This window comes from Triticum aestivum, chromosome 5D (assembly GCF_018294505.1).
Source record: "Triticum aestivum cultivar Chinese Spring chromosome 5D, IWGSC CS RefSeq v2.1, whole genome shotgun sequence".
In the NCBI taxonomy this organism is placed as follows: Eukaryota; Viridiplantae; Streptophyta; class Magnoliopsida; order Poales; family Poaceae; genus Triticum; species Triticum aestivum.
The window spans coordinates 376,085,369-376,112,572 of NC_057808.1; the positions used below are offsets into that span (position 1 = coordinate 376,085,369).

The 27,204-nt window shown below is 47.5% G+C and overlaps 1 protein-coding gene and 1 long non-coding RNA gene across 18 annotated transcripts; both read left to right on the forward strand.

Moving 5' to 3' along the window:
• Positions 1 to 278: 278 nt before the first annotated feature.
• On the forward strand, positions 279 to 6,408 carry LOC123121898 (uncharacterized). 14 transcript variants are annotated; one of them, XR_006459948.1, is made up of 5 exons: positions 279 to 800; positions 1,076 to 3,423; positions 3,669 to 3,738; positions 3,884 to 4,655; positions 4,737 to 5,408. It is a non-coding gene; the product is annotated as an uncharacterized lncRNA (long non-coding RNA). The 14 variants fall into 14 exon arrangements; XR_006459950.1 differs by having other exon boundaries at positions 1,076 to 2,982; positions 3,280 to 3,423; positions 3,669 to 4,655; XR_006459947.1 differs by having other exon boundaries at positions 1,076 to 2,779; positions 2,869 to 2,982; positions 3,280 to 4,655.
• Positions 6,409 to 9,335: 2,927 nt separating this feature from the next.
• Positions 9,336 to 12,550, forward strand: LOC123121899 (uncharacterized). Of its 4 annotated transcripts, none has more exons than XM_044541989.1 (5): positions 9,336 to 9,696; positions 10,404 to 10,507; positions 10,852 to 11,691; positions 11,767 to 11,919; positions 12,001 to 12,550. In XM_044541989.1, the coding sequence occupies exons 1-5, from the start codon at positions 9,624 to 9,626 to the stop codon at positions 12,391 to 12,393; spliced, it is 1,563 nt and encodes a 520-aa protein (XP_044397924.1). In that variant the 5' UTR covers positions 9,336 to 9,623; the 3' UTR covers positions 12,394 to 12,550. The 4 variants fall into 4 exon arrangements, with proteins under 4 accessions (XP_044397924.1, XP_044397925.1, XP_044397926.1 ...); XM_044541990.1 differs by having other exon boundaries at positions 10,413 to 10,507; XM_044541991.1 differs by having other exon boundaries at positions 9,337 to 10,348; positions 10,432 to 10,507.
• Positions 12,551 to 27,204: the final 14,654 nt, after the last annotated feature.

Consider the following 27,204-nt stretch of genomic DNA (forward strand, 5'->3'; position numbering starts at 1 on the left):
TAAAAAAAGAAAGAAAAATTACCGTTTAAAAAGCCGAAAACGCATGAAAAAAATAGAAAAAAATCCTAAAGAAGCGCCCAGAGCATGACACGTGGCGGACAGCTGAGAGCACGCTAAATGGCGCTGATCGTTGTGAGGCTCCGAAAAAGTAGCGCTCGTTAACTAGTTGCTTTCTCCTATCTATCAGACTCAGGCACAATGTCAGGCCAGTCAGAATGTGGTGAGGATGCAACCCAAACACGCTCTTACTATCCAACGGCCCACGGTCCAGTTTTCATGCTTCCACTGAACATATGGTTTCCATCAGATATGTACTCCTCTGTCCTCTCGATAACCCTAGCCGCCGCTGATCTCCCCTCCCACGACCGCAGCTGCACGCCATCCCTTTCCCCTTCCTCCTGCTAGCGGCGTCCCTCCACTCCGCTGGACAGTGCCGGCGACGAGCTGGACAGGGGGCGGCTGCAGGCGCTCGTGCACGTCGAAGAACCGGCGGCCGCTCCTGCATCAATGGCGCAGCGAGGAATCAAAGGAGATATGGGAGAGAGGGAGGAGATGGGAGGAAACTGGGGAAGGGCTCATCGACGCGGCGGCGCTTGCCGGAGCTTGTCTGGCGGCGGGGTCACACGCGCGTGGCGCCCTCCCTGGCGGCGCAAACAGGAAGGAGGAGGCGCACGAGAGGCGTAGTGGCTGCAACCAGATGGGCTTCGGAGGGCCGAGATCATGTTGCAGCGGGCCCTGGCGCTGCTGGTGGGTTGGGGGATCTGACCTCGATCCCAATCTCAACTACTACACCAGAGAAGGTCCGTGATTCTAATGCCTTCTCCTTTACTCCCTTTTAGAAGTTTCATCTCATCGTATTGGTTGGATTAGCAAATATTTGTCTGTGATGCCAATGTCTTCTCCTTTCCTCTGTTATATGCATTTTCTCTCTTGTCTGTAAACTTCAGTTTCGAGTAGACCTTGGCAGCCTATCCACCGAACTACTAACTGGAAACATCAGGACCCTGTAATTTGACAGGTAGAGTGGTAGAAATAGTTGTAATGTGAATTGATGTTTTTTTTGTTATTCTTGCAGTTGGGGACGGTCATCAGCCTGCCACGGCGAGACAGACGCGACCTTGGCTCGGCCATGTCCGCCTCTCTGAACTGAATGTTATGCCTCTACTACTTGAGGAGGGTAATAGCTGTGAGATGTACCTGACCATGACGCCTCGGCCACGTCCTCCTCCCTGAAAGGAATACTATGTCTGAAATATCCAAAAAAGCTTATATTGATATTATTGAAATTGCTTCTCTACTGCTCGAGTAAGGTAATAAACATGAGACGAACGCGACCCACATCATTGTCTCAGCTATGTCCGCCTCTCTGAATTGAATATCATGTCTCAAATATCCAAAAAGCTTATTGAGATATTGATAGTGCTTCTTTACTAATAGAAGAAGGTGCTCCCTCCGTTCTTATTTAGATGACATTTTAGACAGCTGACCTTGAACTGTTTTGGACACTGTCTGAACTGTCTAAAACGTCTTATAAAAGTGAACAGAGGGAGTAATAGTTTTTCTATGCGATTCTTTTTTCCAATTCAATGCACTCGAGTTTCTTCTGGATTAGTTATCATCAAACCTGTAGTTCTTTCTATACTCATGTGTTATTTTTTCAGTTGAACACAATGAACTTTCTATAGAATTTCATGGTTCTTGCAAAGTAGCTGAGCTGGGTTGTTTTATTCCTACATATTCAGGAATTTTGTTGTGAAGCTAAAGCTGGTGTTAAGACAAAGTCCACTCTGCACAAAAAGCTGCAAAGGACATAGTTTCGTCAATTCACCGGCACAAATATTATTTCCTATTGATTTGTCCCCTGGACTAGACCTATGTAAATACGGAATTATCCATCGCTGCGCTGTTCCCAAGGACTTGCAAAATCGAAATAGCAAAATTCCTGGGTTATCTCAATGGGTTCAGAAACCACACGTTTCTCTGGATCATCATAGCATCTAGATTGGAAACAATTGGAGATATGCTTCATGTAATATTCAGGGGTGGTCAAAACCATGTGAAGTGTTACAGTTTAAGTTTTTATGCCTTACATGAGTGTTAAAACGGTCAATCGATATATGGATCTACTTGGAAATTTTGGGTTGCGTTGGGTGGTTGGTCTGTAGGGTAGTAAAATGATCTGTTTGTTGGGATCCATCTTTTTTTCAGGGATGTTTGTTAGGATCCATAGTCGAAGGGGTGAAGAGATGAGATTCATTGTCTGATCCCCACGTCCGTAATTCGAGCCGCCGCACTGGCCTGGCCCGAGTCACTGGTAACCAGTCATGCATGCCGCTTCAGTGACTTGTACGTACCTCCTCGGCCTACTCACCGGTGTGGAGCGGCCAAAGCCCTCACTGCTAGCTCAAATAGCCATGGTGCCCATGTACGATGATTTGATCGATTGGCCTAATCGATCACCTACCAATCCATGCATATAGGAGGAGCTTATCATTGACATCATTATATTTGGCTTAAAAGTTCGGAGATGGACAAGCTCACACCAACAATGCCATCTCTATCGTTTAACAATTTAACAAGATAGTGTGCATTTTTCAATGCAAATTAACCACTAGATTGTGTTTCTGGATTGTCACTCAAGGATTATTGCCTGAAAGTTCATACATGGATGCCATCTTTGTCGCTTACCAAGTTATAAAGAAAATGTGCATGTATCAAGGGCAAACCACTAGATTAAATTTCAGGATTATCACTCTCGGATGAGCTTGGACACCTTGAGGTTACAATCAGGAACTCTTATACTTCTCGATCATGCACATCTTTAATACGAAGTGACGTTGTTTTACCAACTACATGTTCATGTTTCAGATTATCAAGAATGATGAGCTCCAAGAACTCTCATGGTAAATGGAGGGTCTCTGATGTTGCAATAAAAAGAAATGACAGATGTTTTCTAGGAAGCCATCTCAACAAGACAAAATTGTAAATCCTTATATTTTAGATTTTCTGTCCATCGTAAATTCATAATGCAATGTAGCGATAATAACATCCAAATGTCATTTCTTTGAGCCCATGACGGTGAGACCGACACGACCTCAGCTCGGCCATGGCCGCCTCTCTGAACTGAATGTTATACCTCTACTACTTGAGGAGGGTAATAGCTGTGAGATGTACCTGACCGTGACATCACCTCGGCCATGTCCTCCTCCCTAAAACGAATATTATGTCCGAAATATCCAAAAAATGCTTATTGATACTACTGATATTGCTTTTCTACAGCTTGAGTAAGGTAATAAACGGTGAGACGAACGCGAGCCGCATCATTGCCTCAGCTATGTCCGCCTCTCTGAACTGAATATCATGTGTGAAATATCCAAAAAGCTTATTGAGATATTGATAGTGCTTCTCTACTAATCGAAGAAGGTAATAGATTTTCTATGTGATTCTTTTTTCCAATTCAATAAACTCCAGTTTCTTCTGTATTAGTTATTACCAAACCTACAGTTCTTTCTATACTCATGTGTTACTTTTTCAGTTGAACACAATGAACTTTCTATAGAATTTCATGGTTTTTGCAAAGTAGCTAGCTGGGTTGTTTTATTCCTGCATATTCAGGAATTTTGTTGTGAAGCTAAGGCTGATGTTAAGACAAAGTCCACTCTGTCTAGATTGGATACAATTGGAGACATGCTTCACGTAATATTCAGGGGTGGTCAAAACCATGTGAAGTATTACAGTGTAAGTTTCTCTGCCGTACATGAGTGTTAAAACTGTCAGTCAATATATCGATCTACTTGGAAATTTTCTGGGTTTGCGTTGGGTTGGGTTGGTCTGGTAGTGGGTAGTAAAATGATCTGTTTGTTGGGGTCCATCTTTTTTTCAGGGATGTTTGTTAGGATCCATAGTCGAAGGGTAAAGAGATGAGATTCATTGTCTGATCCCCACGTCCGCAATTCTAGCCCATGGGTGCCGCTGCATTGGCCTGCCCTGAGTCACCGGTAGCCAGTCATACATGCCGCTTCAGTGACTCGTACGTACCTCCTCGGCCTACTCGCCGGCGTCAAGCGGCCAAAGTCCTCACTGCTAGCTCAAATAGCCATGGTGCCCATGTACGATGATTGGATCGATTGGCCTAACCCAATCCATGCATATAGGAGGAACGTATCATTGGCATCAATATATTTGGCTTAAAAGTTTGTAGATGGACAAGCTCACACCAAAGATGTCATCTCTATCGCTTAATAATTTAACAAGATAGTGTGCATTTATCAACGCAAATTAACCACTAGATTGGATTTCTGGATTATCACTCAAGGATTATTGCTTGAAAGTTCATACATGGATGCCATCTTTGTCGCTTACCAACTTATAAAGAAAATGTGCATGTATCAAGGGCAAACCACTAGATTAAATTTCAGGATTATCACTCTCGGATGAGCTTGGACACCTTGAGGTTAGAATCAGGGACTCTTATACTTCTTGATCATGCACATCTTTAATACAAAGTGATGTTGTTTTACCAACTACATGTTCATGTTTCAGATTATCAAGAATGGTGAGCTCCAAGAACTCATGGTAAATGGAGGGGCTCTGATGTTGCAATAAAAAGAAATGGCAGATGTTTTTCCAGGAAGTCCTCTCAACAAGACAAAATGGTATAATCCTTATATTCTAGATTTTCTGTCCATGATAATGCAGTGTAGCGATAATAACATACAAATGTCATTGCAATCCAGCATGTCAATGCTCTCTTGAGTGGGCTTCATTAGATGGAGCAATGGCTTCGTTGAGAACCAGGGAGTGTCAAGGTATGTACTTAATCGAGCTGTAGTTCTTGCATTTAATAACAGATAGGCAGAGTCAAAGAATGGCCAGAGAGCATCATGAAGTAATGATGGAATTATATCCTGTTCTAGCTTCTGAAGTCTAAACCCAACAATATCCAAACCTTCTTACAGCATTAGTCACACTTGTGGCAGCAGAAGAGATCTTGATAAGATGCTGCTGCTGCTTAGTGTTGCTTGCTGCATAAATTCGATCTGGTGCAGTTTCTGCTTTGCATGCTTGCCTAAGTGTTACCTTAATGTCAAGAGAATAATCTTGTACAATGCATATTTTATCTGATTTTTGCGTATCCAACCCATGTGCTTTATATTAACCGAACTGATTTAAGTGTCATACTCTTGTTTTGTATGTCAGTGGCATGTGCATGTAAAATCTTTTGCAGATAGTACAAGAACAACCAAGCCTTCTTACAGAGTGTTAGATTGCTTGATGCTGCTACTTCGTATGCTTGCTTAAGTGTCACCCCAATGTCAAGAGAATAATCTTGTACGATGAATATTTTACCTTTTTTTTGTTCTTGTACTGTTTTTTTTTGCTGATCCACTACACTTGCTTTACATTAACCAAAATGATTTGAGCAAGCATACTATTGTTTTATTGCCATGGGGTGTACAAGTAAAATCCATTGCAGATACAAGAATGACTTTTGTGGAGAAACAAAATTCCCAGCCATATTAGCTTTGGGAATAGTCATCCTGCAACACCTTCTTTAATTCCTCTCGTGGCCATGAATCCGTTGGTTATAAAGTTTGCAATAACAAAACAACATCGTGTTTCTTGTATACTGGAACATTTTTTTTCCATTTAAGGTAGCTGTTTATTCAATGACATTTTCTAACTTTGTCCTACTCTATTATTTGGTTTCTTGGGGCTTATCTCTAGATTATGGTGAAGCAAGGGGGAGTTGCTTATATCCGAGTTGTTGCCACAAGTGACTTTCATCCTCTATTGTAGCTTTAGCGAATATAGTTGATGCATGATTGCAGATGCCAATGATAGGTGTATATGTGAGAAGAGTATGTGCGTACATTGGTGTATGTCTACCAATAATGATTACTAAAATTCCAAATTGCACATATTGACAGTGGAACCTCCCAGTTTCCATTTCTCTTGAAGGCTACATTTGCATGTAATTTTTTTGACAACCAAATTGCTACATAGACTACTTTGTTTTAGTAGTGCAGTATTTTATGTTCTTCCATCAGAGGTATTTCATTCATTTTTTTACACCTTTGGATATGTGACTTCATCTTTCTTTTATATATAAAATAGACGCCAGATGTGTGCATAACTACTTCCATGATGAGCCGATATTTGTCGAGCAGGTCATGCCACGTCTTCCCACGGAGATCCAGTGGGGACAGCTGGGCCTGTAGCTCAGAGGATTAGAGCACGTGGCTATGAACCACGGTGTTAGGGGTTCGAATCCCTCCTCTTGTCGGTCACCATCGAGCTCCAAAATATGTGATGATGTAAATTGTTTTATGTGAGATGTTTAATGTGTACTGGTGATGCAGCATTTTGGACTGCTCTGAAATATAAACGGATAGCTAATTTTAGGTTGCTTCAAAATATGGGCCATGTAAATGGAAAGTTCTATATCGAGTCGGATGTAATGAGCTGCAGTAGCTAATTGGCTTACTTCAACGGGCTATAAATCGAGTCGAATTTAATAAAGTACAATGCAAGTGACATGGGGGAATGGCGGTAGCAATATTGGATAAGGAGGCGCTTTGATAGGACAAAATAAACCGGGAGAGCATGATCGCAGGAGAGGACGAAACCACACATATTATGTGTTCCCGAAACAGAAGAACCTTTGTATAAAAAATGTCATTGCATATATTGTTTCCTCCGGGCACAAACCTTCTTTTTTTCTAAGATAAGAGCATCTCCAGCCGCGCCCCCAAAAGGCCCCCTCCCAGGCGAATTTTTAGCGCCGGTGGCCGAAAATCGGCCCAGTCGCGCCCGCAGGAACTCGTTTAGCGCCGGTTTGGACGAAATATAGAGCCGGCGATCATGCCCCGAACCCAAGCGGCCGGGTGTCGCCTGGGCGCGCCGGCACAAGCGAAAAGCGGCGTCGGCGACTGAAGCCCTTTTCCCGCTGTTTTCTCCCGCCTTCCCCCCTAGGCTCCCCTCTCTTCTCCATTCCTCCCGCCAAACCCTCGCCTCCTCCCTACCCTTCCGCCCGCCATGCCGCCGAAGAAGTACGTGATGCCGCGCGCCGCGACGGATCCCACAGCCGCCGCCGCCGGCCAGCCGAAGCAAAGGAAGCCGAGGGCGCCACTATCCAAGCCCCCCGGCATGAGCAACGCCGAGTGGAAGGCGGATGTGGAGCGTCGGGAGGCCGTCACCGCCGACAGGCGCAACAGGGCCAAGAAGGCCAGGGAAAAAGTGGCGCACGCTGCAGCTGCGGCGGCGGCGGAACAAGCGGAGGCGGCGCGCGCGGCGATGATGAATCCACCCGGTGGGCACTCGTACGCGGCCTGGAGCCAGCAAAGCGTCGGCTCTCCGGCTGGGTTCTCGTCGTCTCCGCACCCATGGAGCACGTCGTCGCCGGGCTATGCCGATGGGGACGCCCATGGTGGCTTCAACCCCAACATCACCTTCCCCCATGGGCGCCCCGTCCAGCGCACGCCCTCACCCGCGTTCGCCGGCGTGCAGTACCCGCCGTACACGTACTCGCCGCCGGACTACGCAGCCTCACCGACACCACCTCTTCGCCGCGTCCTCTACTCGCAAGCCGCATCCTCGACGCATCTCGGCAACGCCGACGCGACGGAGGCCGACATGGAGGACATCATCGCGGCCGGCTCGGCTGCCGCCGCCGCTTCCCCCGGGTTCACTACCCAGGACGGCTCGATTGACCTCGGCGACATGGACGACGAGCTCGACTACGGCGAGGAAGAGCCGGAGGAGGAGGAAGAGGAGGAACCAGCGCCGACGAGAAAAGGCAAGAAGAAGAAGAAGAAGGCGGCCAAGCCCGGCGAGCCACGCATCAAGTGGGCGTCCAAGGAAGAGGAGTGCCTCGCCGAAGCGTGGAAGGTCGTCTACCTCGACCCGGTCACCGGCACGAACCAGAGCATCGAGACGTATTGGGACCGCATCAAGGCCGAGTTCGACGAGCAGAAGCTCGTCGACCCCTACTTCAAAAGCGTGCACATGAAGCCTGGGGCGAAGGCGATGGCGAACCATTGGGAGCTCATCCAAACGGCGTGCAACAAATGGCATGGGATCGTCGAGGAGGTCGTGGCTCGCCCGGAGAGCGGCACCAGCGTCGAGGATCAGGTATCGCACGCCGTCTTTACTGTTGCCATCTGCCGTGCGCGCGCTCTTTCGCCGCGTGCGCGCCGTGCGCGCGTCGAGCACGCGAACTGATGTTCTTTTCCTTCGGCGCAGCTGCTACGCATGCTCGCCATGTTCCGCGATGACAACAACGACGCAGAGTTCAAGTACCTCCACGTCTTCAAGCGGATCGACAAGTGCGAGAAATGGGCGGCCGTCCGAGGCACCCTCGCCAAAAGCCAAAGAGACGTACAAGCCGGACGCGCCGACCGCGGGCGCGGCCGACGGCCGTCCGAACGGCAACAAAGGTGCCAAGAAGGTGAAATACGCCGAGTCGGCTGCCGCGCGCGTGCAAGAGTCCATCGAACACTGCCTCGCCGACGCCAAGACCAGGGCCGCCCAACGAGAAGAGAAAACCGAGGCAAGGTGGGCTGTTTTGATGACGAACAACGCCGTCAAACTCGACTTGCTCTGGACCAACGCCGCCGCGAAACTAAAAGCTCAAGACGCAAAGAAGAGGAACAACGACCTTGCCTTCTTGATGGGCGGCGCTGACATGCTTCAGAGCGGCGACGAGAAGCTCAAGGCGTGGTTCTTGGCGGAGCGCGGCCTCATCCTGAATCAGATACCGGCGACGCCGCCGCCGCCGCCTAGCCCGGTGGCTGATGACGATGCCTCCGCGACGCCCAGCCCCACCGACGATGCCTCCGCCGCGCCCAGTAGCACAGAAGCCGCGCCGACGAGCCCGGAAGCCGCGCCGACTCCTTCCAGCCCGCGCACGCCAACGACGCCGCCGCCGGAGGTTGAGCTCGACGTTTGATGTACTCCTTCTGCGTCCTTCCTTTTCTGTACGCCGAACTACTGCGTGTCCTTTTATTTGATCGCCGAACTGTGGCACCGAATCGACGAACTATTGCGATGATCGCCTGTTTGTTGTTTCTTTGAGCGTGAACGATGGAGTTCGAATATGGGGCGCCTTGGGGGGCGGCACCTGGGGGCGTGGCTGGGGAGAAACGAACCCCAGGGGCCGATCTCGCGCCGGCTCGCCCCCAGGCCGCTTTTTTTCGGCACCCTAGGGGCCGAATGGCCGGAGATGCTCTGACCTCCGGGCACAAACCTAGTTCCCGTAATGCGTGGCTGACGTAGAGGCTTGTGTGCGTGCTTATGGGCTGGCCTATTTAGGGGAGCGCTACCCCCCAGTTGTTGTCTCGCTAGCAAAACAGGCCCGAGAAATAACGTGATAACGAGCGACCGAGACGATTTTTTCGGGAATCCTGGCCCATATCAAAGTAGGAGTACCTCACGTTTCCGTGAGATGGAGATTTATTGGTGGGGCGGTGCCCTGGCCTGCGGAATCCGTGTTAGGTCAGTTACTTGACCCTTCCGCCGGCGCCGACGCAATTCCCCGCCTCGCCCTGTTCGATCCAAATCGAGCCGTACTCGCGAGAGCGAGATCCAAATCGAGATTTCTCGACCCTAGGTCTCGTCGAACCATGGGTCAGCTGATGCTCAATCGGGTGATATCGATGCAGCGGGAAAGTCGTCGCCTGCAAATACAACCCCATAGTAAGTGACCGCCTCGTTGTTATTTTCATCAGGCACAAGACCAGGTAAGGCAAGTAGATTCTTGTAGGTTGATCTAGTCTAGTGTCTATTTGAGCGTAAAATTTTGATTTTTTTTCATAGAGAAAACTGTTTGGGTGAGCTAAGGTTTCTATGGTACTCCCTCCGTCCCATAATATAAGAGCGTTTTTGACACTACACTAGTGTAAAAAACACTCTTATATTATGGGACGGAGGGAGTAGTATAGAAGGATTTTGTGGATCGATTTGGGTAAAGATCAAATTTTTGTGTGTGTTGTTCATATGTACTCCCTCTGTAAAGAAATATAAGATCATTTAGATCACTACTTTAGCGATCTAAATGATCTTATATTTCTTTACTGACGGAGTACCCGAGTTATGAAAAATTTGCTATAACATCAGTGTAGCCACTCAAATATTACATAGTAAGCATACATTGGATTTGAAGAGGCCCCATTTGTCTTCCATGCTAAAGTTGGCAGGTGGCTGCCGTGCTTAGGCTGTATGGGGTCTGAGACGATCCTTGACAATACAACAGAGGGGAACTCAAGTCGACTGTCTATGCACCCTCTGGATAATGTGTTCCCCTGTCTTGTTTTATTTGTTTGAGCATCCTCAACGATATACTTGGGTGGTATTGCAATCTTCTATAACTTTCCACCTGTAATCATATGTATTATGTATTGCGGATGGACCAGCTGATTCAATGGTTGACAGAAAGGACTCAACCTGCAAACAAGACCATTGTTCCCAAGGTGGTGAAATACAATACCCTGGGCCACATCTTCCAGAGGTACGCCATGAAACGCTGATGATGGGCTATGAATGCTCTAACTATACTAATTGGTTGAGCTGTGCTTGGTAAATATTTAGTATGAACATATCCTTAGTGCTGCAACCTGCTACAATCCTACTGCAGCGTCCTTTCAGCAGTCAGCACAATTTCACGGTGAACCAACTACTATTCTTTTAGAACCAAGACATTACCCTTTACTCAGCAGTCAGCACAATTGCATGGTGTGCCTTTGTATCACGCTGCAATCATGTGCAAGCACTTTGGTTAAAATGTTACCTGACATGGTTTTCTTTATTTCTGATGTCCATTTGAAATAATTTCTCACATGCTTGTGCATGCAGGATATTTGGTGTCATATATATTCCCTACTGCCAATGCGAGATGCTGCTCGAGCTGCTTGTGTGTCTCATGCATTTAAACGTTCTTGGAGATGCTATCCGAACCTTGCTTTCAATATGATAACATTGGGCATTGATATAGAATCATGTGGAGAGGACGGAATAGCAAGAAATTTTACCAACAAAGTTGACCACATTTTGAAAAACCGCCCATGCATTGCCACCAAGACGCTCGAGATTGTTTTCCGTTACTACAATGCCAAAGTCTGTAACATTGATAGCTGGTTTCAGGCTGCTGTTACACCGGGGATTGAAGAACTCACTATAGAACTATCTTCAAAGTCAGGAAGATATTACAACTTTCCGTGGTCACTTTTAGCCAATGAGAGTGGAAACTCGATTCGGTATCTAAATCTTGCCCGTTGTGCTTTCTCTCCGACTGACGAGTTGTGCTTTAAAAGCTTGTCAAGACTCGAGCTAAGCGATGTTGCTATTACGGGGGACCAGTTGGGATCCATTCTTCACAATTCTTTTGCTTTGCAACGGATGCAACTAAAGTTTTGCAATAAGATAATTTGCTTGAAGATACCTTTTCATCTACAACAGCTCAGATATCTGGACGTGTTTGATGGCGGCAGCTCGCTGCGGGTTATAGAGGTAGAAGCTCCAAACCTCTCTAATTTCCAGTTTATGGGTCATCGCAAAGTACACCTATCGTTTGGAGTAGGATTGCAATTCAAGAAGTTTGACCTGTACTTTCCTGGTGCTATCAGCTATGTTTGTGCTGATTTTCTGTCCAGCTTGCGATATGTTGAAGATCTTTCCCTAGGTTCACGTTGTGAGGTATATGCTAAATCCTTGGTTATCTTTGAACTGTTGATACTCATAGTATGATTGATCTGAAATATCTTTGTGCAGATGATTGATACACCAGTTCTACATAGCAAATTCCTGCATCTCAAGCACTTGAATGTTGATCTTCAAGCAATGACATTTTCCCCGACCTACGACTATTGTTCTTTGATATCACTTTTTGATGCTTCTCCTTTCTTGGAGACCCTTGTCATGAATGTAAGTCACTGTCCATCTTGCAAGGATATTTAGTTACAATGATGAAACTATTAATCCAACCTATTGGCATGTCATCTTTAGGTGTTGCAGCAAAAGATGTTGCACGAGTCAATCGTGGGAGATGCATCACATTTGAGGCAGATGCCAGGACACCACCATGATAGCCTCAAGACAGTGAAGATCATTGGTTTCTCCTCTGCGAAGAGCTTAGTAGAGCTAACATGCCATATCATTGAGAATACGAGCTCACTTGAGAGCCTTACATTGAACACCACAACAGGACATCCTTTCGACAGCTGTTTAACCAACAATACTGGAAAGTGCAACCTGTTGGGCGTGGATTTTATGGTGGAAGTTGGTAGAGGGCTCTTGGCTATCAGGACATATGTTGAGCCAAAAGTTCCCTCCGGAGTTGAGCTAAATGTTGTGGAGCCTTGCCGCCGATGCCATGATCAACCACCGCCGATGCCATGATTCCTGTGTAAAAGTTCCCGCAAGACATCATAAGTACCCTATGATTCCTGTGTAAAAGTTAAACTAGAACGTCGAGGAACCTTCTGCTGCTGCTACCCGGGTTATATACCCAAAACCCAATATTTAATGTAACTAGTAGGCTGTGTGTTGCGACGTACCCTTTGCTGTTTGGGTAGCCAGTTTTTAGAGAAAATCCAATTTCTATTATAACAGCCGTTTTTAACATCGATCTACTATAACAGCCTAAAATCAAAATCTTGTGTAGATTATCCAACTAAAATACAGATAAGTTAAGGCGCGTGCTAGGCGCCATCCGGATGTAGGAGGCGAAATAACAGCCACCCTACAGCCGTCTGATGCGCTCGAGCGCGGCCGTTCGATCCCTTCTCTCTTCTTCTGCACACTGCTTTCTTTTCGATCCCTTCTCTCTTCTGCTGCACACTGCTTTCTTTGCGCACGCGACACGCAGGCATCAGACGTCCTTTTCTTCACAGTGCGTCGCAGCACCACTCCTAGCAGCATAGCAGCTCTGACACTCCCTCGTGACATCGCCGGCGGCCCTGCAGCACATCGCATTGCAGTATCAGATGCTTCCGGCGAACACCTCGCAGCACTGACGCTCTTGCCGGCGAGCACCTCGCAACACCCGATGCTTCCGGCGAGCAGCCTGGCAGCACCGACGCTCCCGCCAGCAAGTGGCCTCGCAGCATCGTATGCTTCAGGCGAGCACCGGCGCTCCCACCGCCGAGCGGCCTCGCAGCACCGGATGCTTCCGACGAGCACCAACGCTCCCTCCCGGCGAGCGGCCTCGCAGCACCGGATGCTCCCGGCGAGCGGCGTCGCACCATGACAGGTCACAGATTCCCAACGACCATCGCAGCAACCGGCGATGCTTCGTAGCAGGGGCGCCGCCCGTGGCAGCACCGGGAGCCCTCACGCAAGACGATGTCAGGGCTAGCAGCATCAGCGCTCCACCGACGGGTGGTCGTAGCACGCCGTCGCAGCCGAGACGCCATCGCAGCCTTCGTTGCAGCATCGCCGAGCATCTGGTCCGCCGTCGGGCTCGCAGTAGCTGGACCACCTCGCAGCACCGCCGCGCTCTCGTACAAATCAGCCACTCTACCGCTGGTCTATGCAGCAGCTCATGCCGCAGCGGCGACGGTTGTCCTCTTGCAGCTGCGGGACTGCCCCCAGCCGGTAGCAGCACCCTTTATTTTCCTGAGAATTCATTTGAGGGAGCTCATAGAGGCCATCCATGGCGGACCAAATCCCATGGGATAGAGCAAAAGGGAGAGGGGAGAAACGTGTGGTTGGAAAGGAACCTGAGGCTGGATAAGGAGGTCGAGGGGATAGAGCGGTGGGTGGGTCCACGGACGGCCAGACGCCTGGTAAATTGGGTGTGCCCACCAGCCAATTAAACATTCAAAATAGATAATATAATAGCATAAAACAATAAAAAATTATAGATACGTTGGAGACGTATCACACTTCTATGACGATAATTGTGACAAAACCCGGTATCATCATAGATGTGGTGGGCTCTTACTTCTATGATGAAAAATCATGACAGAAAATAGGCTTTTCATTCTGGACGGGCCGGAGACGCAGCTGCATGACATTCTTTGGGCCGTCCATGACAGAAAAACCGTGGTAGAAACGAGGGCGCGGAAAATATCGGTGGAGTTCCCGGTTACGGTGGGTGGTCGGGGGCCGAGCGATGCGCGTTTCTCTCGTACACGTAGGCGCGTGGGTGCGAGGCGTTGGGCTCTAACTGAAACCGAGCGAGGCGAACCCGATCGAGCGATTCCTTCGCTACTGCTACTAACTAAAGCCGATCGAACCGGCTGCCTCTTGATGAAACAATTGATCATTGTGGGGGGTTTGGAGATGAAAAGTTCCTGGTGGGGGGTTTGGATGAAACAGGAAACCCGTGTGTAGAGGCCGTTGCCGCTGGATGAACAGGACCCCCGACGATCGAGCTGGTGGGTGAACAGGAACCTCGTGGAGGGCTTTGGATGAAACAGGAAACGCCGTGGAGAGCTGGATGAACAGGACCTCGTGAGGGTGGATGAACAGGACCCCGTGGAGGGCTGGTTGAACAGTAGCCGGTGGAGGGCTGGATGAACAGTAGCCCCGTGGAGGGGTGGTTGAACAGGACCCCATGGAGAGGGCTGGTTGAACAGTAGCTGGTGGAGGAGCGCGTGGTGGAGGCTGGATGAACAGGAGCCCGTGAATGAACAGTCACGGGTGGAGGCTGGAGGAGGTCGATGGTGGATGAACAGTAGCCCGTGGAGGTAGTCGACGGTGGAGATGAACAATATCCCGTGGAGTCCCGTTTTGCGGTACGCCACACACCTCCCGATGAACAGGACCCCCGTTTCGACCGTAGCGTTCCAACACAAATCCGTTTCCTTCGTTTTGCGGTACGCCACACCCCTCCGATCAACATGACCCCATGTTGACCGTAGGAGGTCCAAGAGAAGTCCGTTTCCTCCGTTTTGTGGTACGCCAGACTCCTCCTTGATGAACAGGACCCCGTTTCGACCATGGCCGGTCGAACACAATGCCGTTTCCTCTGTTCTGCGGTACACCAGGCCTCGTTTCCATCGGCTGTTCCATCCAAGCCGGTTGGCTCTCGATGAACAGCACGCGTTCCGTTGCCTCCCGATGAAGACGACGCATTCCGTTGCCTCCCCATGAACACGACGACGACGCAGTTTCTCCATTCCGACCCAGCCATGTACACGAGACCTGGCCGAACGTATGCACGAGTAGGCGTTCGAGATCCCGCCCGTATGTACGTACATGGCCGTATTTACTTTCTTGCACCCCGGCCGCTGTACGTACGTGTACATGCTACGTGCACGCCTCTACTACGACACGTGCGTGCCTCTATTATGACACGTGCCCTTCCTTACACGGCCACGGTTCATCGCTGCAGCCTGCAGACATACCGATCGTATGTACGTACACGTTCGCGACCAAAATGACAATCCCGACTGTCAGGCACTTCCTTGCGTGCGAAGATGTAGCTGGTGGGTCCCAACAGTCAGGGGGGAAACATTTTTTTCGTGAAATACGGTGGCCCGTCCGGTGGGTCCCTGCTGTCAGGTGGATGAATCATTATTTTCCGCGTAATAAGGAGGCACTTCCTTGCTGCGGTCGTGGACCCATCTGTCAGCCTCTCCACGTACAGTACTTTTCCGATGGGAGTCGTTTCTTGACCACGCCGCGCCGAGAGCACCAGGGCGGTGGACGACGGCGAGGCCTAGGAAGGGGACGACGCAGAGCCGGGGAAGGCGCGACAGTGGTTGCCCACGCGGAGAGGAGTATGAGGGTTCACTGGTTCGGCTGCGGTGTGAGGTTGCCGTCGCCGCAGAATAACAGGGGGTGTGGGTGAGTAGAGGGATGGCCTGGCCAGCAGTGGGAGTAGCAGGGGGCGGTGTGGCCGCGGCATCACAGCCGGCCACGGGAGGCAGGAGCACGCGGCACGACCGACGCTGGTTTGGGCGGCTGGAGCAAGAAGACCATAGGTTGAAAAAGCACTACGGCCGTTGGATGGACATTGTACGGTCACTGGAGCTAGAATCGTTCATATTGACTAAGTTGACAAAGCCCTCCGTCCCCGTCAACTTAGTGGGCCCACAAGTCAGCATCCCACTATGCTGGGTCCCAGCTAGCAGGGGGAGTATTCATTTTTTTGTGCGTAATAAGGAGGCACTTCCTTGAGTGCGAAGATATAGCTGGTGGGTCCGATCTGTCAGCGGGGGAATGTTTTTTTTTCACGAAATACAGAGGCCCTTCCGGTGGGTCCCAGATGTTAGGTGGAGGAATCATTATTTTGCGCGTAATAAGGAGGCATTTTCTTGTGTGCGACCGTGGACCCAGCTGTTAGCCTCTCCACGTACAGTCCACGTCCGATGGATGTCGTTCGTTGACCACGTTGACCACGCCGCGCCGAGAGCACCAGGGCGGTGGACGACGGCGAGGCCTAGGAAGGGAAGGACACGGAACCGGTGAAGACTCTGCAGTGGTTGCCCACGCGGTGGGGAGTACGAGGGTTTACTGGTCCGGCTGCCGTCGCCAGAAAATAACAGGAGGTGTGGGTGAGTAGAGGACTGGCCTGGCCAGCAATGGAGTAGGGTGGGGCGGTGCGGCCTGTGCGGCACCACAGCCGGCCACGGGAGGCAGGGGCAGGCAGTCCCACCGGCGCTGGTTTGGGCGGCTAGAGCAAGAAGATCAGATATTGAAGAAGCAACACGGCCTTTGGATTAACATCCAACGGTCACTGCTGCTAGAATTGTTTGTGGACTAAGTTGACAAAGCCTTTCGTACACGTCAATCTAGTAGACCCACAAGTCAGCCTCCAAATCTGTCCCAAACAGCATACAGCCCAAAATTTCTAGCTAGATTCAAATTAATTTAAAAACTAAACATATCTTAATTTAAATCCAATGAAATTTTACCCGCGCAAAAACAATGAAATTTAAAATATCAAAATCTGAAAGAAAAAGTATTTTGGAACTAATTGCCTGTTTGCTGTATTTTTTCATTTTACAGCCCATTTATTATTACTTATAGCCCATTTCTTATTACTTATAGCCCATTTTCTGGGCAAAATGCATCCTTCCTCGTCTTGAAAGATTTCCGGCCCAGCAGGGCGTAGAAAAACAAGTAGGCCTACATTGATTATTTTGCAAAAAACAAAATAGCTGGGTTAGCCATTTTCAGAAAGGAAAAAAAACAAACTGGGCTGGTCATGTGCTAAACATATGAAATAAAAGCCTGGGCTAGATGGGCCACAGCTCCCGCACAACCCAGTTTGTAATGTTGTATATATGTAGAAATTCTAAAATAATTTTTTGGCCACACTTTATTCAAAAGGAATGTTGTATGCGAAATAAACGTGAAGAGAGGGCTTTTTAGATCAATGGGGTACGTGATGTAACATGTGTGAATGTTTAGTTGATGTATTTGGCAGGGCCTAGAGAGGTATGTGTGTGTATTACGTATTCGAGAGAGGCATGGATAGACGGGCCGGCGAGGGGAGGAGGGCGTGGGAGAGATAGCATGAGAAATGAGAGAGGTCTAGAGAGAGAGAGACTAATATGATGTCATGGCGAGAGATTCCCTTGAGTGTGTATATGCAAGGGGGGAGGCGATAAAGGCACGAGGAGAATTTTTTGTGTGGTGTCTGTGTTGGTATGTGTGGGTGTGAGAAGATAACGAGACCTGGGGGCAGAGGGTGTGTCACCGCGTGAGGTCCGATGGGTCGAGGTGAGGCCCTTGGTTTGGTTCCGTCCTGCGCCACATTGGTCGGTCGTGACGCATTTAGGGAGACCCATGGATGACTTGTCGTACAAGACAAAGATAGCAGAATTGTGAAGGACTCTGTGTCCACTGACAAAGCTGGCTAGGATTTGTAACCCTGGGTTCTCGGACTAAGGTAACCCCTTATCTCTGATATTACTATTCATCCAACCTAACTTTAAGGGGCATCCTACAGAATGCTCTGCTAGAATCATACTCGTCGATTAGGAAGAGAGGTGTGAGACAATGCGTGAGAGACAAGCCTAAAGATAATGTGCGTACAGGAGACTCGTAGGCAGGTCTATGTACATAGAAAGGGTCGATGGGGATTGTGCGTGTGTATGCTTGTGAGAGGAAGAGTGCTTGTGATAAAGGTTAGTGAAAACAGTCGTAAATGGTTACGAGAGGGAGGGAGGGTTCTATCGAGAGCATGTCTGCGAGAAAGACACTTCGGGAGAGAGTGTGTGAGCATGTGTGAGAGTCCACCGATGGAGAGTGAAACTACACGTAAAAGACTGATGTACACATTGGTTAAAGATATAAATTGTATCCAAATATTAGGATGGGATCATGATATTTGCAATTCGCGTAAGTAACGGTCATTGATCCATCATAAATCTAGATTCTATCGAATTTGAACATGTCTATGTTATTATTCGACAAAATTGATCCACATAGTTACTATTTTGAACTCCAGACAATGCATCGATTTAGCAATCGAATATAAACGTGAGTATAGTTCATGTTGTGTGTGTAAAGCACATTATACATACGAAAGTTACACAATGAACATTATAAATAGCTAGCTATGAACTAGCATACATTTGAATTCAACTTAAGGTGGTTTAAAAAAAATTCAAATTCAACATGAAGTCCATTCAATTATTTGAATTCGATATCATGGCATTTGTAAATCATACCTAAATTATGGGGGCACCAATCTTTGCTCTGATTTTGTACATAATAGCATATAGTCATCTACAAAATAGATTCAAATTTAGCTCATCCATTCCAAAATAATCATAGTTATAGGATTTTCAAGTGTCAAAATTTCAAAAAGAAGCGGATAATTTAATGAGGTTTTCAAACATACAAGGTCAAATTTAACGTTGTCTATTTAGGTCAATCCCCAAAGTTCAAGAGTACTCTAAACGTGAATGCTTCTGTTTCAAAATTTCGAACGAAGCACCAAAAGAGCCTCTACTCGCCCGAAACCGCGTGAGACCAATGTTTGGTAGTAGAAGGAAATTACTTTTCTAACTCCGACCCGTGAAACCTACCGGCCCAACGTCCAAAGGTCTAAACCGGGGTAGGTTTGTAGCTTCATCTAGACGCCACGCAACCGCCTCCGAAAAACATTCATACACAATGGCCGCCTAAGCACACATGCGCGCGGCCGAAATCGCTCCCGCCCACTATTTGGGACACCTGGGATTACCATCCTACCCCGACCCGCAGTAGGTCCAGAATTTAAGAGGGGGGGGGTAAAGTTTATACTTTCCCCAAATTTCAAAGAAACGCGCCGCATCTGTTCAAAAAAGCCAAAAACAAGCGCGTCCCAGACCGAAACATGGTTCTCCCTTAGCTCCCCCACCCCCGCCCACCCGTCAGATTCCCCATTCGTACTCCGTGGGCGCCAAAACTACACCTCCACCAGCCGCGAAACCCCGGCGTCCTCCCGTCCACCACCCCATCCCACCCATCAACCGCCGCCCTCCTCCATCACGCCGGAGCCGATACCCGACGTCGTCGTCCACCGCAACCTCAACTACAACGCCCTCCACGGCTAGTAGTTGAAGCCGAGGCCGAGCCGTCCGTACCCGAGCCAGTTCAACCACACCGTCCTGCGCCTCATCGCTGCCGCTCCAACTTCGAGACCGTCCACCACACCAGAGCTGTTCCTGCTACGCTGTCCTTCGCCGCCTCGGATCTGCTTCCCCTCCGTTGACATACGGCCATGGCAACACAGTCAACAATTTGGCCATGGGTTCGCCCAAACCTGCACCCTCCTCCAAAACATCGGTTCCCCTGGAAAAGAGAATAAGATCGCCGCGACATATGGAGGAGACCACACTGGCAACCGGAAATGGTACTCCTCTTCCCTTATTCGTGCAAATCTTACGTGTCTGCTTGCACGGTATTCCACAGAAGACACTAGTTGACCGCTTCTTCTTGATACTAGATGTTCCTAGTAACTCGCGATGCACAAGGTTTCTCCTCATATACTATTTCACCTTAGCTAGAGGTCCGTCGCCCCCCTGGATTTCAATTCCTGGTCAGTTGATTCCCAATTAACAGAAGCATTCCCTGGCGTAACAGGCGCTAGTCCGCCTATTACGCCGGGGAAGCAGCACCTCAATGTTTATCTTAGGGGCGTGTGGGGCCTAGAGCTGCTGGCGCCCGATCTGGAGGTCGGCCGGGATTAAAGGGATGGCCTGGGGGCGCTGCCAAGCATGACGGTGGTGTGAGGTCGAGGGGAGGGCGGGGCGGCGGAGGCAGGGGTCTGGGCCGGTGGTCGCTGGCGGTTCGAGAAAGATCGTCAACAGTGACTGGCGGGAGGTAGACGAAGGCCATCTGCCCTTTCCTTATAGATCGGATGATTCATAAAAAATTGACTGACCTATTTATTTTCAGTCGACTATTATTTTGATAGGAGCACATGTGGTGGTGTGCTGGAGGAGTACCTGCATTTCCCAGATATCCCCGTGCTCATATAGTACAAAATCATACGAAGTAGAATCTAATTTTGTTTTCCATGCAATGTTGTAGAGCTATCATATGTCTCCTGTCATTTATTTTTCAGCCACCTGCTATCTTCTACTTTTACAATGCACTAGTTCTGCCCACACTTCACCCATACTCTCACTATTGTGTTTTTATGCATGGGTATTTCATACTCTGCCATGACAGAAGCACAAAATAAAAGAGAGAAGTCGCTCCTGCTTGCTTCCGGGTAGGCAAGACACATGTTTTCGCTTTAAAGGTTGGATGTTCAATAGATGGAGACGGTAAACCTAGCTCTGGAGTTGATGATCTCGCTCACCGTGAACCACCATCCCAGGTGCTTGCTTTAACTTCACGGTGTCATATGTGGTTACATGTTGCATATGGTGTCTAGCTTGTATTCAAAAGGCCGAAGTCGGTCTTTATTAAGATAAGGATAGATATTTTTTACATGAACCACCATCCCGGGAGCACCAGAAGAAAAATAGCTAGTCAGGGCACTGGCCGGGCCAGTGAGAAGCCCAACACAGACAGGCATCACCTGGAAGCCAACTAAAAAGCCACGATGGTGGCGAAGCAGCCCGCCTCCCACGAGGCTCTCAGGTCCTAGATGATCATGCTCACCACTCCAGCCGGATGTCCAGCTTGTATTGCTTCCAATTTGGTTAAATTGCATCTGCTTAGCTTACACACTATACCTTTGAATATGACATGCCTTCCTGTTTTTGGTACATACTAGTACATCTGTCTATTAACCATGTTCAAGTTGGATAGCCAAGATGATGCAACCATACAAGCTTGCACCCATGTTTTCAAGGCTGCTCTACGACAGTACCGGTATAACTTGAGGAAAACTCACTTTGAAGGCAAGGCTAACAATGAACTTGCCCAAACATCTCCAGTGGAAAATATATCGGATGAAGACTGGAGAGGCCTCGTTAAACACCGGTCTGATCCGAAGTATCAGGTACATTATATATATATATATGTGATCAGATCACATGTTGAAGTCCTATTTATGCATGTGCCACACAAATCTATCTTCTTGTAGGTGAACTGTTCAAAGAACAAGGCCAACCGTACGAAAGTGAAATTCCAACAGGCGACAGGATCTTGTAGCTATATTGCACACCGCGAGGCTCTTGTAATTAGCTGCTGTTTCACTCTTTTCGCTATACGATATTATCAGATCTATATTGACTTGTTCCAAATGCAGAGGAAAGCCCGCAAGGACCAAAAAGTACCTGAACCAAATGCTATGGAAATCTTCAAGGACTGTCACACCAGCAAGACGAAGGGCATGACTACACCAGTCAAAGCCGCTGTTGTAAGTCCTTAATCCTCATGCCTTTTAACTACTACTTACTCTGACTTGTGCCTTGAACTGCATGGTTTGCAGCCAATGTCTATTACTCTTTTTAATTTTATACACAATCGTCTTAGCGTATCATTGCACCTTACAAGGTTTAAAAGAGAGGAATGATGTTCCTTTGATCTTGACCTGTAATCTAGTTCCATGCTGGACTTGCCCACACAACGTTACAATTGCCTGTTTGTCTGTTTTCAGTTGTTTTGTGATATGAATGATGTCATACTATGCTTACCATATTATAAACTTTGTCTCTTTATCCTTAGCTGTCAATACAATGTGAAGAAATAGACAATACATTAGCCATGGTACATGGTCATATGTTTGGAACCTGGTTTTATTATGTACTTTGCAGTAAAATACAACTAATATTTTACATGGGTTCACCAGAATAAGTTCCGTATATAGATCAAACACTACAAAAAAATACACTTCCGTGATGATACGTGTTTGTCACAGTAGGTCACATTTTATGTCATGCATGTACATCCATGACAATTTTATGACAGAATCAAGATAGTCATACCTGTGCTGTCGTAGAAGTGTTCCATGACATTACCAAAATTATCATCACGGAAGTGTCCACTTCCATGACGATAAATCGCGCGTCATAGAAGTGCTTTCGTCAAGGGTGACCAACACGTGGCATCCACCGTAATGGAACGCCGTTAAGCTATCGGGTCCGGTTTTGGATCCGATGACCCGTTAACAGCCCGGACCAATGGGGATTTTCCACGTGTAAAATACTCATTGGCCGGAGGAAACACATGTTTGCTCACCATTGGGACAGGTGTCACTCATCCAATGGGCGAGATGTGCCTCTGATACGTTGACACGTGGACCGGCCCAAAAGTGGACCATAAAGATTAAATGGGCCGACCCAACTAAAGGCCCACAAAATTTAGGAGGCCATAATGGGCCGGCCCAACTAATGGCCCACAAGATTTAGCGGGCCATAATGGGCCAACCCAGCTAAAGGCCCACAAGATTTTGCAGACCATAATGGGCCGGCCCAGCTAAAGGCCCAACATTCTCAATTAAGGCCCGTACGACTAGTGTCAAATCGGCCTGTCAACGGCCCGTCCTAAACTTGTCATCATCGCGGCCCATGGTCACTTCTGGCCCGTTAACAGTCCGCTAAGAATTTGGGCCGAATTACGGCCCGGTGTGTTCCGGCCTGTTAAAGGTCCTGCTTCATTTGGGCCCATTTATAGGCCATTGAAACTTTCGGCCCATAAACGACCGTGAAGGATATGTGTCATATTCGGCCATGTCTGACATTCGGCCTGTTAGAGGCCCGCTACAGATTTGGGCCACTTTCAGCCTGTTGTGACTTTCGGCCTGTTAACGTCGGACGAAATCCATGGGCCATATGTGTCCCAACGCCACATCGGGCCTACTAACGGCCCATATAAAAATGACACTAATCAAGCCCGATCGAACTTCTGGCCTTTTAAAGGCCCGTGTAGTAGGTCGGCGCATTTATGGCCCGTCTGAATTTCGGCCTGTGGACGATCCGCATTGTAAATGGCCACCATTTAGGCCTGCTGAGACCAGTGGGTTATTTGGCACAATCAGGGCCCAATCTTACTTTCGGCCTATTAAAGGCCCATGTTTTTATGGGCTCGAGATATTTACACATGTAAACGGCCTATTATTACTGAGGGCCCAAATTATATTTAGGCATGTTAAAGGCCCACTATGGGCACAGGTCTAGAAGAAAAACATGAAAGCTTATGCTGATTTAGGCCCAGATATTTTTAGTGGGCTACATGCAAATTTCGGCCCATAATCGTTTTTAGCCCAATTGGAATGGGCCCGACGAATGTTGGCATGTTGGGCTCCTATGAAGCTTTCGGCCGAATACATTACTAAGATAAACCTACACTATACAAAAATAGCGTCGTAATTATTGCAGCCTTTGGCAGCATCATAAATGCTGTATCACAGCAAAATAAATTCCAACCATACAAGAAAAGGCCTGTTGGCATAAAGTTTACAGTCCTTGCAGATAAAAGCACCATCAGATGTATAGAAGCACAGATTATTTGACCTGAGTGCTTATGTTTCAGGCTGTAGAATCTGATGGAGCAGCACGATCTTCCCCTTTTTTCTGCCATTGCTCTTGAACAATGAAGCAAATGTCTAATAGTCTGGTTTCAAAACCATTCATATCTTCACGACATTTGTCAACCACTATTTTTGTTTCCGACACAACATCCATTAGGGATTGGACTTGTGTCTGGACAAATTCCTAACTCCTCAGTCAGAACAAATTCCTCAGAGACCAGAAGAACTTCGTCTCTGTCACTAAAGAAATTGACTGAACTATATGAGATTTCCAATGGCTTCACTCGAAAGGATTGGTAGGTGTAGGATTTTGAGATGAACATCACTTGGAAATTTTTCCTTAGTATTTCCTCGACCCCCTTTAACAGTATGGCGTTTGCTATGACTCAAGAAAGAGGAAAAAGAAGCTATGAAAACAAAAGTCTTCACGCTTCATGTTCCTCACATGAATACCAGGTCTTCATGGTCACACCAATTTCTTCACTTTCAAAGTCTTTATAAAGTCTTCAGAAATCCAAAGTCTTCAGTCAAAGATATTCATTTTAGGGGTCGACTTTCTCTGTAAATATCAAACTCCTCATAGACTTATAGACCTGTGTACACTCACAAACACATTAGTTCCTTAACCTATAAGTCTTCAATGCACCAAAATCACTAAGGGGCACTAGATGCACTTACAATCTCCCCCTTTTTGGTGATTGATGACAATATAGGTTAAGTTTTCACCAGGGACAGAATATATGAAGTGTAAATACTAATATTGAGGAATTTGATTGCAAGATATAGAAGAACTCCCCCTGAAGTTGTGCATAGTGAGGAATTTGCTTTTGAAGCAATGCACACTTGAAGAGTAGAATCATGGAGATCTCCCCCTATATCTTGTAATTCATACACGCATTTAACATATGATATGAAGAATTTGAAATGCATGATGAAATATGGTGACTGATGCAATTAGCATGCGTGCATTAACATATATGAGGAAATAGCATGCAGAAGAACATAGCACAAGTATCAGACCACCATCGGGTTTAAGTTTACAACTCGATCCATCAAAGTCTTCAGAAGAACGAGAGTTGTAACTTAGAAAAAAACGCCCATATATAGAGACCCACTTGAAGACTAATTCAAATTTCTCCCGCTTTGTCATCAAATGACCAAAAGGATCGAAAAATGAGGACTAACGCCCCTGAAGAATATCATGTTGATGGAGGAGCGCCAGCGTTGTTGGGGTCGGTTGTTGTAGTAGGGCCTGCCGCAGTGTCATCCAAATCTTCATGCTCAACCGTGTCGCGCGATGAAGAATATGAGCTGGCCACCAAGGAAGGGACTTTGACTTTCTTGAATTTCTTCACTGGAGGTTGAGACCAGTCAAAGTCCTGCTTGAGACCTAGTTGCTTCAGATCTTCTTCACCATAAAGATGAGACAAAACAGCCCAGGTGCGACCGAAGACTTCATGGAGGTAGTAATGGTTTTTCTTCACTGCATTGTGTGTAGCAGTCATGTTGTGAAGAATAGAACCAAACTGACGCTTAACCCATTTGTGGTTACGATCGACCTTCTGGTGAAGACTGAGGAGAAGCTCACGATCAGTCATCACCCTTGGAGCTGTGCCTTGATGATTTTGCTTTGAGGCATTGGCGGCAGAGTCATGAGTGGCAGAGTCATCATTGGTGGAGTAGGATGCAGCTTTGCGGAACTGACCATCCAATGGACGAATGATAATAGCAGTGGCCTTGCCCTTTTCATCAGCTGAGGAAAATGTCCGTTTGAGGACTTCAATGGGGGGCAAGTAGCTGAGATGATTTTGAAAGTCAGCCTTGTAGCTGAGTGAAGACCTTGTTCTGAGGAATCTCATAATCCAAGGAGCATAAGGCTTCAACTCAAAAGGTGACAATGCAACATTTGCCAGAGTCCTCATGAAGAAATCATGGTAGTTGACAGGAACGCCATGAATGATGTTGAATAGCAGATTCTTCATGATACCAACGACCTCTTCTTCATTAGAGTCGTGGCCTTTGATTGGACTCAAAGTCTTCGTCAGAATGCGATAGACAGTACGATGCACATACTGCAATTCCTTCACGAGGAATTTGGTCCTTGGGGCTTGAACGGGCTTTAGCGGCTTCATCAACACTTGCATGTAATGGTCTGTAAGCTCAGGTTCATGATATATACAACGAGCACCTTCAAGGGGAGGACTGACAGGCAGGGTATGAAGCAATTCAGAGGCCAGTGCTTTGAAGTGAGTATTTTCTGTCATCCAGTCCAATACCCAAGAGTTCACATCTTCAACATTTCCTGTGATGTGCAGCGTTGCATAGAACTGAAGAATTAGCTCTTCATTCCAATCAACAATATCAGTGCAGAAGTTGAGCAGTCCAGCGTCATGAAGAACACTGAGGACTGGGGCGAAGCACGGCAACGATTCCATGTAAAAATGAGGAATATGCTCATGGTCGAAGGCTTTGTCTTTGTTGAATAGCAGTGAAGAATAGAAATTGGCTTGGCTAGCAGTCCAGAAACGCTTCCTTCTAAGACGAGCAGAGTCATATGGGTTGTAATCCTGAAGAATACATGCTCGTGAAAGAAGTCACCAGCCTTGAATTTTTGCTTCTTGGAGAAAGGATCCTTTGGCTTGGGCTGAGGAGTGTCAGACAATTGCACCACAACCTCAGGAATCGCAATCTCAGGAACCACATGCTGAGGAATTTCAGTTTCTTTTTCAGTTGCAGCCTGGGTCTTCAATTCTTCAGCAGCTTGTTCATCAGCACTAGTGGCCGGAATTTCTTCATGAATGGACTGAGTGGTGCGAGGTTCTTCAGAGCCCATTTGAACTTCAGTATGCACTGGGGACTGAGGAATTTGTTGCAGAGGCGTGAACAAGGGAGAATTGGGGTGCTGACTTTCCCAAAAGTCATCATTCATCACAGGTGTTGTGCTCCCAATGTCCACATCCTCATCTTCTTCACTTAGTTCTTCAACGCCTGCCTCTTCAGCTGTGAACTGAGGCACTGGCGATGAAACAACTGGGGTTGAAGGGATATTATCCACTTCAATTTCTTCATCCAACTACTCCGAAGAAGCAGCAGAAGGAATATCTTCATCGGATCCGCTTGGGATCTCATATTCTTCACCAAAAGGAACGAGTTCCTTTGATGGCATGCTAGAGACTGGAACAACATCAATAGGATTCTCAAAAGAGCTTGTCAATTTCTTCATCTTCTTCGGAGCTGAAGATTCTGATGAAGTTGATGCTTTCCTTTTCTTCACTGCTGCACGCTCTGCAACCTTGGTCTTCTTAGCTTCTGATGCAGAAGGAAGAACTGGACTTGGT

What these genes read in the sequence shown, in the direction of transcription:
- LOC123121899 (XM_044541989.1), top strand. Translation starts at nt 9,624, where the DNA reads ATGGGTCAGCTGATGCTCAATCGGGTGATATCGATGCAGCGGGAAAGT. An exon ending in CTGGGCCACATCTTCCAGAG is followed by an intron (nt 10,508 to 10,851) that starts GTACGCCATGAA and finishes TTGTGCATGCAG; the next exon opens with GATATTTGGTGTCATATATA. An exon ending in CCCTAGGTTCACGTTGTGAG is followed by an intron (nt 11,692 to 11,766) that starts GTATATGCTAAA and finishes ATCTTTGTGCAG; the next exon opens with ATGATTGATACACCAGTTCT.